Here is a 14405-nt window from a genome sequence, read left to right as displayed (position 1 = left end):
TGCTGCTGGCAGCCCACACAGGGTGGGCCTGAAGCCGTGTTTTCACTTGTCTCACTAGGGGAAGGCTCAATAAGTGCTGCAGTCTACAGGTGACATTTATATTTCTATGCCATAGTTGTAGTTTCTACACCATATATAATTGCCTTACAGGTGAGTGGGATATGCCATTCGGGGATTAGCCAATTTTTACATCTTTAGGGGTCAAAGAACATACACTGGGCACTGAACAGCAGCGACCCTGTCTGCATAATCTAAAAACCAGCAGTAAAATTCAGCACAACATGGGGATGAGGCATGACTACACAAAAAGTTCATTTTTATTATTAGATAGATAGATAGATTACACGGCATTGTTTGTTACTGTTAATGAATATTATATTGCATACTTTTTTTTAAATAATATTAATAACTAATTAGCCTTCAACTATTTAAATTGTATGCCACGTACATACATTAATATATATAGCCAATGTGAAAAATACTTATGGATTAACTGGTAGGCTTAGGACAATTTACCATATTCCAGGTCTGTATGTGAGTTGTAAGTGATGATAGTTTAAAAAGTCTGATTTATTTTGAGTGACTCTTGCACCATCATGTAAGGTTACATCTTGGTAGGGACACCATTCCATCTAGGATACTGTAACATCAGGTTCACAGCGTTCTGGTCTGAAAACTGTTACAGAGCCCGATTAGAGACAATCAGTCGCAAGTCATAAAACACCAAGCACAAGTTCGCCCTCCGCTTTCAAGCACTTTATGAAGAGCTTTGCAGCTCGGCTGATTGACGCTTTCATTGACTCGTGACGTGCGTGGGTGAAAGTTATTGGTAATTCATGATATAGAAGCGCGCACCGAGGACCTCCGGGCTATTTGTTTCTGCAGTGGGGAAATTACAAAGAGTTATAGAAATATGTTGTTCTTGATTTATAATGGACGATTACTCACGAAGGACAGTGTCACAAAGCAGCTGTTTAGTCATAAAGGCGGAGGGCTTCAATGTAAATGGGCTCGCGCAGCTCCGCGCGCGGTGAATGTCTACCCTCGTGACTCAGAAGGCAGGAATTACCCCCACAAAGGCGCCCTTCGCTTTCATACCCGTGTGCTACTTTGGGGACATGGGTGGTTATCAGTTGCTTCACGAAGTGAGGGGGCTGTGGGAGAGGCAGCGCATGGGACCATGCATCTGATTCATGATTGCTGCAGATAACAAAAGTGCTCATTTATGAGGAAACCTTGTACATGGCGAGTAAGCTCAAGGGTTTCTCTCACTTAAAGAAACGGTGGTAGAAAATGTCGTCATCAAATAAAATGGCGGGAGCTTCACCTCAATTTACTCGTATTGCGGTCTCAAGTTGATATGTTCATTTTGGGAAATAAAAGGGGTGCATCATTTGTGGTTAAAAATTCCCACCAAGTTTACCTTGATGCCTCACACAGGAGAAGTTGTTTTATATAATACCTTTGACTCTGGTGCACACTCCAATTTTTAGAACTGAAGGGCCCTGAGACAATAGATGTTTTTACCTATGGCTGTGTGCAGGTGCTAAGTGAGACAAATATACCATCAATTTACCATTATAAAACTCTGCAGGCGCAGACCAAAATTACTCTGTGCCAGCCAAACCCTTTGTATGCCTAAGACTCTATGAGTTAAATGCCTCTGCAAAGGATCAAAGATCTTAGTCTCGTGGTAGAGCTAGGATTAGAAACCAAGAACCTCGCTTCACCATATCTCCTAGTTAGTTTGTTGGTGCAGTTTTCTTAAGAGAGAAAGCTCAATTGTATGATTTACTTGTTTTTGCAGATTGGAATTGGTGGAATGGTTCAAGATGAAAGGATTGGTAATTCTAAATGATGATTTAGATCCCGTGCCATGCAAGAGATCTTTTAAATCCAATATAATGCTTAGCTATGGTCGAGTTGTTGAGCAAATTGTCAAGAAAAGTGAGTTTTAGTAGAATTGCTGTAATTTAGTGTACAAGGTGTAACAAATTCAATAAGACACAATAGCATTGGATTGGGGCAATGGTGTACATTCCACCACAAAGGCCTGGATCAAAAGCTTGGTATATTATGACATGATGAGTGAGGTATAAGTAACCTTGCACAACCAAAGAACATTTGGCAACTCCTTTGAGGCTACTTATTATCCCTCAGACCAAATGACCGTGATGCCCCTGTCACTTCTCCTCTTTCTTCGTAAAATTTGTACCATACTCTTAGAGCACATCATCACGGTTATAGTGCATTATGAACCGTTCTACCCCTGCTTAATTTATTAAATTTTTTGTATATGGTCACGGGACGTGAATCTCCTTCTGCTTTTTCGAAGTTATAAGGATGTCGTTATTGGTAGTGTGTACTCCTCTCCTTTGTGGCACTTGGCTATTTTTGTACGTGCTATGATACAAAATGATTAATAAAGTTTTTTTTTTATACCAAAAGAAAATCTATCAGGCATGTTAAACTCAACAAGTGTCCTCCACAAATACACCATCTTTAGGAATTTCCCACTATTAGCACACTATTTGATAGCCTTTTTTATCAATGGGAATATGGTATACAGAAATAGTGTCTGACAAAAATATTGTGTCCTCATATTATAGCCCAAATAACATGTTTTTTGTAAATAGTTTTATTATGGTTGTTAACAGTGACAAGTGCAGCATCACGACCTGAGCCATCTTATAGTGAAGGACATAATACTAAAAATATACAATAAAATAGTCCTTTTCGGGTGTAGATTTTATATTATTAGCTCCAAAGAGGCTATATTTTGTAGAGAATATTTAGAACACAATGTTTACTTCCGGCAACATTCTGACAATGATATTCTGGGACCAGACTCTAAGAAAAAAATCAATTAAAAACACCCTTCTTTAACACTAAAAGTTAAGTACATATATTCCAGCAACTGCACAATTTCAAGGCAAACACAGTCCTCACTCATGTACCTGAACGGTTTTGTCTGTATTCTGCAGATAATGACCCATTAAGTCAGGCTGTAGCGCATCTTGTTTTAACAACTCCCTGATGTAAGCCAATGCGTCTCCTACTGTTCAACAGGCTTGTATAGACCTGATGATGTGCACACCATGGCATCCCGGATGGACAAGAGAGAGGCCCAAGCATTGCATATTGTGTCTATCTTCGATGGAGCACTGTGTAAATATTCATGTTGCTACTGTTCCAGTCTCGCATTCCAACATAGAGTAGATGTCCCTTGACATTCTTGGCTTGTTTTTGCAGTTGTATCACGGTTGCTAGGTAACGTTTCTCATTAAACTCTTGGAGGAGTAGCAGCAGTGAATATCATTGCAAATTTGGGTACAGAAAGAGATTAGCTCCAGACGTAATCTAGATCTTTGGTCACCTTTTTAGAACTACAAGCAGCTAATTAATCATTGACCTGCACCATGTTTGGAACGCTCTGATTGGCGAAGCCAATCAGAATGCTTAGAATGCTGACATCAACTACTGTTGGTGGCCTGCACTCTGACTTCATCGGCCATGTGAAACGGAGACAGGAGGCAGACAAGAGTGGGCGTGTGTCTGCATATATTGCGTGCGAGTAGGGGCAAGGGGTCACTATCCTAACTGGCTTCAACCTTTCGGAGGTTTGTGTCTGCTTATTAATTGCATTTAACCTCATCAGCAACAGGACACCTCTGGGTAACCATGCGCTTTACAAACCAAAATCAAATCAATTCTTGCCTTCCGCTCTGGCCCATAATTGCTGGGTGGGCAAGAACAGCAATTAAAACCCCCAGCAGAGGCAATTCAAGACTATCGTGATTACAGAGCAATAACACTAAAAAAGTTGTTCTGTGGCTGTAATTTAATTAATTATTTTGTCTTTTAAGAGGTTTTTGATGTCCTGACTACAAGATTGCACTACTTAAGTGTTTTATTTCACAATTATCCTCTGAGTCAATTAACACATGCATTTAACTACATGCCTGTGACCTAAGGAGGAAATTTAGCATTTGTTAATACATTTTACCATTGGGCAGTTAATATCTTTAAACAAGTAGACACGTGGGGCGTGTGAAGGGAGGAAGGACTGCGAACACGTGCATGCAAAGTTAAATACAAAAATGTCTCGGTGCTAGTAAAATAAACAGAAGGCGTCTGCCGTGGGTAGCTAACCATTCTTCTGTGCAGCTGAACAATCCCCCGAAAGTAAATTTAGTGAAAAATGGCCCATTCTGTCTACAAATGATGTTGTTGAGTGTAAGGAAAAATTCAACGAAAGAATGTCAACACACACACAGAAGTACAGGCAGTACGGAGAGATGTAAATAAGTAGTGCTTTACGAAATGTATGCTTTCCTATTAGCATATCAAAAATTGACATAAAAATATTATTTAGCATATGGTGTGAATGTCAGCATCTGAAACATGTCACGCCGGTCGGGCAAAGGGCCACGCCTAGATGCTCAGAGACAGCAAATTGTGGCCCTCTGCCAAATCTAGCCTTCTCTTAAGGTACACGCTAGTTGAATTTGTGGAGCAGGATGAACTTTTAGCAAAAAATCCCTGCCACCAGTTGGGGATCTGTAATGGTTGGCCACCTGCCAGCCTATGAATGAGACTGATAGACAGAAAAACATCGATTCCAAAAATAGAAATTAGCAACATTTCGACCTTTTTTTTATATAGGTGGCAACCTGTTTTTAATTCCTAAATCTGCAAACTTGAGTCCCACATCTGTTAAGACTGGGTAAATTTACTTCTGTAACTCTAGACCTAACAAATGGGGACCAAAGCTGGAAAATGGATTCAGGTGCAGATCCAACATTTCACAGAAATATATTTATGTGCGGCAAATTTTTTGGTACTTTAGGTTTTGAAAACTTTGTTTTTTTGTAAAACAAAAATAGAAAAACTTTAGCAGTCTATGTGTCCATATGCTTTCTGTTGTCCAGGGAGTGATAAGAACTGTGAATTGGAAAAAGCAGATTTTGAAAACAAAGACCTCCACTTGGTGCATTTGCTCAGTTTTGATTGTTTATCACACTTTATTTACTTTGTTTTTAGCTCATGTGCTTCTATCGTTCGATATTTGATCCTGTCATCTACCATTTTTCTGATCTAGTTAATAATGGTTGTAGACTGCTCAAATGTAGCAAATTTGAATGGATTGCTTTTTCGTAGGAACCAATCTGTCCTCGATACAAAGAATGATGATGTGTAGTGCAAATTCATGTTTGGTGGGTAAATTCTAAGAGCATAACATACGCCTCTGCAGCCCATGCAGAACACGGGGACCCCTACACTTTAAGTTTGTTCACTTAGACCAAAGCCTATGTTTTTCTAGGAGACAGTTGGCCTCATTCACAAAAAATAGTAAATCTACAATTGCGCATTTACACTTATGCATGTTTGAAGATTTACCACTTTCCGAGATTCACAATTATTCTATGGAATACACATGGAAAGCGAAGGGTTCCATGTAAGTGCCTCTGAAGCTCACATCATATTCCCAGTGGAACCCTTTTCGAGTGAGTAGAGTTTTGCATAGCGCAGATCCCCACAAAGAGGGAATAGGATCCCTAGGCAGATGTACATTTAGTTCATTTTTTTCCTTCACAGGGAGCATATTTTTCTCCATGGAGAAAACCTTTCTCCAAATCTTCACTAAATATGTGGATGATTCATTCTGTTTCCTACCATGGAAAGGGATTTACTCCAGCCTTGGAGTAAAAATAAGGCCCATTCCATGGTGAGAAGCCAAAATGAGAAGGGTTTCTGAATGCAAACATATGATTTGTGTGCTTTCACAAATGCCTAACAGTAAATATGCTATAGAATGTCCATTTTCCCATCCCTTGAGTGTTATTTGTGGGTGCGGAGACCTACTCACTTGTGAACGAGCTCTCCACGTGCGTAAATGGGTTTATGCCTGTCATATGATTTCACATGAGGCGTAAAAAAGGGTACATTGGTTGTAAATGTTGTATAATTATGCCAAGTGAGTGTAAGTGCAATTTTTATGGTCACGTCAACAAATCTTGGAGGGGGATTGGTATGTATTAATCATCTCAAGTCATAGAACTTTGCAATGATGCAGAGTTTATCCACTCTTCTCACATTTCTTCTACTGGCGGCAGCTGTTACTGGTCCTTGCCCAGAAATGTCCACACTCACTGAAGTTGCAAATAGTAAATCAATTTATGCTCCAGCAAGGCTGATTTTGTTGACTATGCTACCAGTCACCTTCACAGATAGCCAATTGACTCCATTTGTCTTGTATATAACATAACACACCGTCTGTTTATAAAATGCACACTGACACTAAATTACAGGTGTTAATTGTTACCCAGTGGTATTTACTATATCTACCTTGAAAGGCTAAAAGACTGAGTGGAGCCACTGGGATTCAAACCGGTGGCCATGAGGTTTAAAACATGTTTATGGAATGGATGCATCAGTCCTGTAAATCACAAGACCCGGCCTGCAGACACCACAGTGTTCATAGTTTGCAGGCTACGAGTCTCATAGCTTGCAATCACTAAACAGAGAGAATAACTAGCCCAGCATTAGAATCAAAGCAGCATACAAAGAGCATGTGTAATGTGTGTCTTATATTACACTGATCAAGTGGGGCATTTCAATGACGCAAGGTGAAGGGCTGCCAAGCAGAGACCAGGCAGGTCTCGAAGCCCTGTCTGCTCTGTGGCAGTGATTGATGGCCTCTGGAAGAGGGGCAGTGGCTGCAATCCAGGGAGGAAAAGCTTCTCCAGGAGCCGGAGTGAGGTTTGGGTCAGGTGCATGAGGAGAGTCATCCGGTTCTCAACTTTTTGTCAGTCTAAGGCATTTCTGAGCACTTTGATATCTATGAATCTCCCTAATAAGTATATGTACGTTAGAAATCTATCAATCAGTCAATCAATCAACCAATCGATCACAAATGCTAAGGGTTGGACTGAAGTTGTAAGTGTTGCAGGAGAGTAGTCATGGGGGTGCCATGAGTAACTGTTATCAGGTTATAGCAAAAAAACAAAGATTGCTCTGTTGTTTCCATATGTTAGAAAAGAGTGAATCCATTTTATCGTGGTGCAAATCGCACCTAAGTAGTCTCTCTGGGTGGTTGGTGCGGGATAGTTGTCAGAAGTAGTAGAGAGGTCCAGAAGGAATAAATGGTAAGGTAGATCTGGCCTGTGAGGATGTGATTACAGACTGAGAACAGCATGGTTTGATGCTGTCTGAGTAGAAAGCCTGATTGGTATGAGTTCACGGTATGCCAGGCTTTAAGGAAGGCTTGCAGAATCCGCCCACCATTTTTGGAAAATCATGAAAGTTGAGCTATGGTGAAGTAGTTGCCTTGGATGGATTTAAAGAATCAGGAATGTTTAGAACGGGAAAGCTTGAAGACATGGGACCAATAGATTATAGTACCCTGTAGGTCGATGCAGTTTCTTATTAGGGTCAAGCGCGCAAGCGCTCTGGCCTGTTGTAATCTCTCTGTGGGTTTTTAACCACATCCCCTCTTGCTCGTCATTCTTTGCTGCGCTTGTCTTAAATGCTTCATTTTTATTGGTGCATTTTGGGAAATGTCCCTCCTTTGTGTGCTGAGTTCCCTCCCAGGCGATTTCACTAAGTGAACATTTTTGTTGGCCATCACACTATCACATGCTTTCTCCTGTTACAGCGTGTGATGGGAGAAAGCATGTGATGGCCAATCCTCCGGTTTCTGTTTGCCTTTTCATCCCAGCCTCTTCCTTTCTGGAGCTTCACGCAGGGCGCCAATAACTTTCGCGCTCACGCTCATGGTGTCCATGGCGCTTTGAATTGACTCACTTCTGTCAACTGTTTCACTCTTCTTTTTCAATTTACGTGGCAAGAAAAGTCCAGTTAGCAATTTACAACGCTAATAGCATCACTTGGTGCTTGGGAAGGGCAGAGAATGAGAATGAGTGCCATAGTTTTCAGTGCTGGAAAAGCAAAGAAAAAGGGCTGAGGAAAAGATTCTAATGATGCTCTGGGGAGTAAAAAGTAATGTAGTCACCGTCAGCATAGCAGCACATGAGGGTTATGATTGCAGCAATGGTTTGCATTTGACCTTGTTCCTCCATGCTCAAGGGAATACACTGAAAAGTAGCATACAACATTAGAACCGCAATTGTCTTTGAATTAGAGGGTTAAGACACGTTTTTTGCCACTAACATCTACACCGATATCGTATTCATTATTTTCCCACAAAGGCCTGGATGACATGAAAGGTTGAGATTGTTAATAGTGAAGTGTCACACATGCATATCAATTCGTGTCTGCCTGTTAGTCTGTCTGTTTCCCTGTCTGTCAGTCTTCCGCTAGCCATCAGCCACTCATAGTTTAGAGGTACAGGATATTCATATATATTTTTAAAGTGTGAATAGAACTGATGCAAGCAATAGTAAGGGTACTGAGTAGCTTTAATAGCGTTTTGAACCATGTGCACTGACATATTTATCTACAGTACAACGTTTCCTGCAAGGCGTGGGCAGAAGTCATACTTCATGTACCCACGTCCTAGAACTCTTTGCTACACACCACTTCTCTTTCTCATGTTCTAACCCCTCTTAAGAGAAGGGTGGCCTGGCAGTAGAGCTGCCTTTTCTATTAGAACCTCTCATTCCTAGTGCATATGATCCCATTTGCTCGGATTTAAAGGAACACGTGAAACTCTACCTTTGTTGGCACTAGTCTCTATTGGAGGCTGATTTATCATGCCACACACTTTCCAGTTTGAAGAAATACTACATCTGATATTTTTCTCAGGGCTTGGTAAAACTTCAAGTGCCTCTGAGATTGGGAACAGCTGGTCCATGGCATTTTTAAAGCTCCTACTTACCCAGCCTCATAATTTCGTTAGGAGGTTGCAATGCAGCTTTCCTTAATCCAATTTGCTTAATACATTGTAAGCATAAGTCCTTTAACAAGAACTAGGGACTTTGGTTACTTGCTTATGAATGTGTGCATTCAGAACTTGTGCAATGACATGGATTCGTATGCAGGATGGATTGGGGAAATGTCTGTGCCAGCACTAAAATAGTTTGATGCGGTTCTCTGTTTGAAACGAAGCACAGACTTCTTAATGTCTAGAGCATTAAGAAGTCTGTGCTTTCTTTCAAACAGAGAGACTCCACTCTTAGAATATGAGTGTCTAGTGGAAAGACCTGGCCACCACGGGCATGATAGTGACCAATAAATCATGCAGTAACACAAAAACACTTCCATCACCCAGACACACCATCATTTGATTGATGGATGCTAACTCCCCCAAGTAAGTTGGCTATCTCCCTACTTACCCATCAACTACTATAATCTTGTATCTGGTGATAGTGATCGTAGTCAGTGGCTATGTGTAAATCATATTGTGCCACTGAATCTGTTTAAATTACACTAGAAACGTGATATAGTAATAGTGTACTTTATTACAACAACATTATTGTTGTTGATATACTAATACTGATAATAACACAAATATTATGCTACTGATAATAGTAATGAACATTCTAGTACTGCTAATATCAATAATAATCATAACATTAATAATGATTTGTATAATTATATCATGTAGCAGCAGCACTTCTTCCTTGTTCTTGTATTTGTTTACTACTATACCCCAGTTAGTTAAGCACTTGTTAGACAGATCCTTGTGGAAATTGTATGCCACAGGATCAAATCCAGCAAGGACAACACCGCTGTTCAATCTTCTGAGCTCAATAAATTGTGTACCATTGAGGGCCTCATTCCGAGTTGTCTGGAGTGAATTCTCTGTTGGATACCGCTCCAGGTCATCCTGAGTGGCCAGTTGTTCTTGCAATGTAATTACCATGTGCGGGAACCCTGAGCACAGGTTTACTGGATGCAGAACCTCAGAAAGGGGATGATAGGCACAGGTATAGCCCAACCCCTACCCGAATCTCAAGTACCACCAGGAGCAGACTACAGCCTCCCACCCAAGCCAGGCTACAGTCGGCCATGGCAATGGATGTCTTCCCTGCCATGCACAGGACACGCTACGCTATAAAATCTGATGTGCAGACTGCAATTTTGGCTTTTAACAATGGTCACGGGAAGCTGGCCGACCTTGGGAAATATTAGTTTGCTGAAGTGGGCTTAAGTGTCCTGAATTGCCCCGATTACCAGGCTTTGATAAAACCTTAATCTACCCTTAAGCACAATCCAAAGACTATTTTCCAATATATCATCTCTTGTGCAGAACTGTGCAAATTGCATTTACAGCACACTGACAAAAAATGTGATCTAGAATTTTAAAAAATGTATGGTTCTGTAAAAGTGTACTCCATTTGGGAATTTTTAGCAAAAATGTTTCAGAAAAAGCCTGGTGTTTTGCAAATACATCAGAAATTTGAGGTACAACAAGGCATGATGATAGGCAGGCTCAAACCCTGACTTGGCAGGAGCATTTAGATTTTGTGATATTAGTGTTTATGAACTGAATCCTTTTACCATAATTATTGCCATAAAGTTTGCCGATGTTTCACAAATGCATTCAACTAAAAACTATTTGGTCTTTTTCTCCTTCTGCAGTTCCACCAGGTGAGAAGAGTGATGACCATCCTTTTCCTGACTATGGTTATTTCATACTTCAGTTGCATGAAAGCTGCCCCCATGAAAGAAGCCGGCATCAGAGGACAAGGCAGCTTGGCGTACCCAGGTCTGAGGACCCACGGGACTCTGGAGAGCATAGGTGGGCCTAAAGGCAGTTCAAGAGGAGGGTTGCCCTCACTAGCAGACACTTTTGAACAAGTCATTGAGGAGATGCTTGAAGATGAGCAGAGCATGAGGCCCAGTGAGGAGAACAAGGACGCGGACATGTTTACATCTCGAGTAATGCTGAGCAGTCAAGTGCCTTTGGAGCCCCCTCTTCTCTTTCTGCTGGAGGAGTACAAAAACTACTTGGATGCTGCAAATATGTCCATGAGGGTCCGACGTCACTCTGACCCCGCCCGCCGTGGGGAGCTGAGTGTGTGTGACAGTATTAGTGAGTGGGTGACGGCATCTGACAAAAAGACTGCTGTGGACATGTCGGGGCAGACGGTAACTGTTCTAGAAAAAGTTCCAGTACCCAAAGGCCAACTGAAGCAATACTTCTACGAGACCAAATGCAACCCTATGGGTTACATGAAGGAGGGCTGCAGGGGCATTGACAAGAGGTACTGGAACTCACAGTGCCGAACTACTCAGTCGTATGTGCGCGCGCTCACCATGGATAACAAGAAGAAAGTGGGCTGGCGGTTTATCAGAATAGACACTTCATGTGTATGTACATTGACCATTAAAAGGGGAAGATAGTGAATTTATGATGTATAGATTATATTGAGACAGAAATTATCTATTTGTACATATACATAACAGGGTAAATTATTCAGTACGAGAAAATTATTTTATGGACTGCATGTATAAATGAAGTTTATACAGTACAGTGGTTCTACACTCTATTTATTGAACATATCCATGACCTTGAGGGAATCAAAAGTCATCTGCGCACAACTTAAAATTAAGTCCGCATTACATTCCTCGATTACATTGTGGTTTGTTGCCGTTGCCAAGAATTGAAAGCGTAAAAAAAGTGAAACAACTAAATTGCATGCTGCTTCAATCGTGAATTGATCAATTGTCCTCTTTCAGGCTAAATTTGAACCAAAACATTCCGTTTACATTTTAGACAGCAAGTATCTTTATTCCTGTTAGTGGTCTCTCTGTTTACTGCTTTTAACTTCGGATAGCGTTGGAATTAAAACAATGTCACGGTGCTGTTGTCATAGCTTTACTGTTTATTTTTTTATTCCCAAAAGGTTAACACAATCATCGAGACTTGTTCTGGACAAGAATTAACTCATTTTGTATGTTGTGAAGGTGTTTGCAATATCAAATCAGACTACTGAAAAAAAAATAATAAAAAAAAGTAAGGCAACCCAAAATAGAATGCTGATGTTAAATGTTCCGGCCTGCATCCTACAGGTTTGCAAGCAGCATTTCTTGTACGCTATTGCGTATGCACCACGCTGTTTCTGTTTATTCTTGTGGAGTATTTTTATTTAAATGTGTGTTCCCTTTGTCGTGTTGGAAAGCATTTTATGGAAGCTTTATAAGATATGGCACAAGTAATCCAAATCAAGCACAGAATTTGTCAAAAATGAAGAAAATACCGCATGATCATGATAATAGCGTATGCTGCAAGAGATACAAAAGGTGTGGAAGGCCAGGTCAAATATTCTGATTAAAGAACTCTAGAAAAAGACTTTAAAGAATTTAGAGAATAAAAGGCAACGAAAAGGTAGATTCATGTGGCCTTGGTCAATTTGAGAAGAAAGTTAATGTTCTTGGACATGTTTGATTAATGAGCAGCCCTAAGTCTTAGTTGGTAACCATGCTCGGATAGGTTGGGTGGAGGTATCTCGCTGAAATAAGTTTAAAATCTTTTGCAAGTTTGGAAAGGAAATTCAGGTTGACACAACGGACTCACCCACCGGTGGCCCATAGCAAGTATGCTTTCTACAACCAAGATACTGTTCTACTAATGATCTTCCAAAGGCATCAAATCTGCCTCAGCCTTCCAATTTCAAAATGGCTTCCACACAGAACGTGACTCTGTTGTGATGATGAACACCCTAGGTTTCCTTGGAATGCCACGGTGACTCACAGAGTTCCTTCTCAGATGGCAGCTCAAATGGGTCTGCTGTTAGCGTGGAGTTTCACGTGCCACCTTCCAAAAGCATTTATGAGCAAGGAGGTTTGCAGCAACTGAACAAATGGCAACAACGCCCGCTATGACAGGTGGGTCATCAGTGACCAAAACCAAGCACATCTTTCAGACTAAAATGAGGCCATAGTGTGTGACCTGTACGTGAACTAATTAGTCTGCCTTCTGGGTATGAATCATGTACTGTAGAATTATGATCCCATGGGTCTCTGACAAATGTGTGCAATGTTAAGTGTAGAAGAAAAGAGTTGGGAGAACTCTGGAAATGACAGTGTCTCAAAGTGAGCCGGGCGGTGTTCTGTGTGCTAGAGGTCCTATCATAGTTTGGGGGATGTGACGGATCATGAAAAAAGGTTAGATCCAATCTTTTACAACTAATTCTAGAACAAATCCAATAAAGAATGTCTGACATAGGTCAAGGCAGTTAGATCCATTACTGATTTTCAGCATAACAGTTAAATACGTAAATGAGCTTGATTTTGAGTCACTGTATGTACATTTACATTACATACATATTCTGAAAATCTGGCCTGGATCCAGCACTCTTGGGGGTACACTGGACACATGTGCCCCAATAGATCGTTTCACAAAAAATTACAGATTTTACTATTGAGGAACATGCAGAATTGTATAGAGAGAGTACCTGGATGTACTGCTTATTATTGAGAGAATCTATTTTTTCAGTGTTTATAGTACAAACAACTCCAGCGTTTCGATACGCATGCTAGAAAACCAACTTAAGCAACAGGAAGAAATTGAAACGTATTTTATTGTTTATTTCTGTGATGCCTGATTGCCTATCCATCTCTGGGACCATAGCAACTGTACCGCCACTGGTCTGGCAAACACATGGAGAAAAAGTGAGTAAAAATTAACTTCACAAGAAAATAATAAAGGGAAGCGAAGGTTCCTTGAGGAAATTTCGTTTTGTAATGACTATAAATTTGTGGCATTAGCCCAGGCACAAACAATGAAATCCACACTGACGTTAAGGCAACAATTGCCTGCAAGCAAAAGAAGTGATGATTTCATTAGGCTCAATATAAAGAAACCTCAAATGTGCTTTGGCTCATTGTTATCTACTTTTTGTTTCTATACAAGAAAATAAAAAAAATGATGGGCAGAACTCTTGAAGAATATTTTGTTATTTATATAGTGCTTTCTGAACATATTTCACATAGACCACTTTTAAAATACAATTATTTTCACTCAGCTAAAATCTGTACTTTTACCGACCTAGTCAACCTTGCTGAAATTCGAAAAATTTACCTGACAATCTCAACAGCAATTAATCTTAGCCACTGGGCTGCATCCCGGTCCATTGATTATTTTCTATGCTATGAACAAGGACCAATCATATGCAAATCAGGCTTAGTCCTTCTCCAAAAGGAAAAATTCAGCACTAACTGCCAGATCTAGTCCCTCTGAATAACAAACATAACCACAGGAAGGTTTTGGCCATGTTGAGCATCATCAGTGAAATACAACTTGAATCTAGAATCAAAGCATTCATATAATCCATGTCTTAACATAACTATCAATCTATGGTGTTTAACTAAGAAAAAAACAAAAAAGTAATACGTGGTATACTTTACTGGATCTCAGCCTATGAGAGTTTTTCCTGGCCACATTCCAGTCCACTACTTTTTGATTTTGTTCACTGTAAATGATAAACCTTACACAC

At 40.4% G+C, this 14405-nt stretch overlaps 1 protein-coding gene across 3 annotated transcripts in view; it reads left to right on the top strand.

The window, feature by feature from the left end:
• Window positions 1-14278, top strand: part of BDNF (brain derived neurotrophic factor) — a 230292-nt gene extending 216014 nt beyond the window's left edge. For 2 of the 3 annotated variants that reach the window (XM_069221970.1, XM_069221968.1), the window contains exon 2: window positions 10546-13813. In XM_069221970.1, coding sequence (XP_069078071.1) covers window positions 10567-11310 — 744 coding nt within the window. In that variant the 5' untranslated portion in view covers window positions 10546-10566 and the 3' untranslated portion in view covers window positions 11311-13813. Of the gene's footprint in view, window positions 1-10545 lie in introns of all 3 variants that reach the window. The other variant, XM_069221969.1, reaches the window with a different exon arrangement.
• Window positions 14279-14405: the final 127 nt, after the last annotated feature.

The sequence above is a fragment of the Pleurodeles waltl genome, chromosome 3_1, assembly GCF_031143425.1.
Source record: "Pleurodeles waltl isolate 20211129_DDA chromosome 3_1, aPleWal1.hap1.20221129, whole genome shotgun sequence".
NCBI lineage: Eukaryota > Metazoa > Chordata > Amphibia > Caudata > Salamandridae > Pleurodeles > Pleurodeles waltl.
The sequence above is the reverse complement of the archived record's forward strand: the minus strand, read 5'-3'. Positions and strand labels throughout refer to the sequence as shown.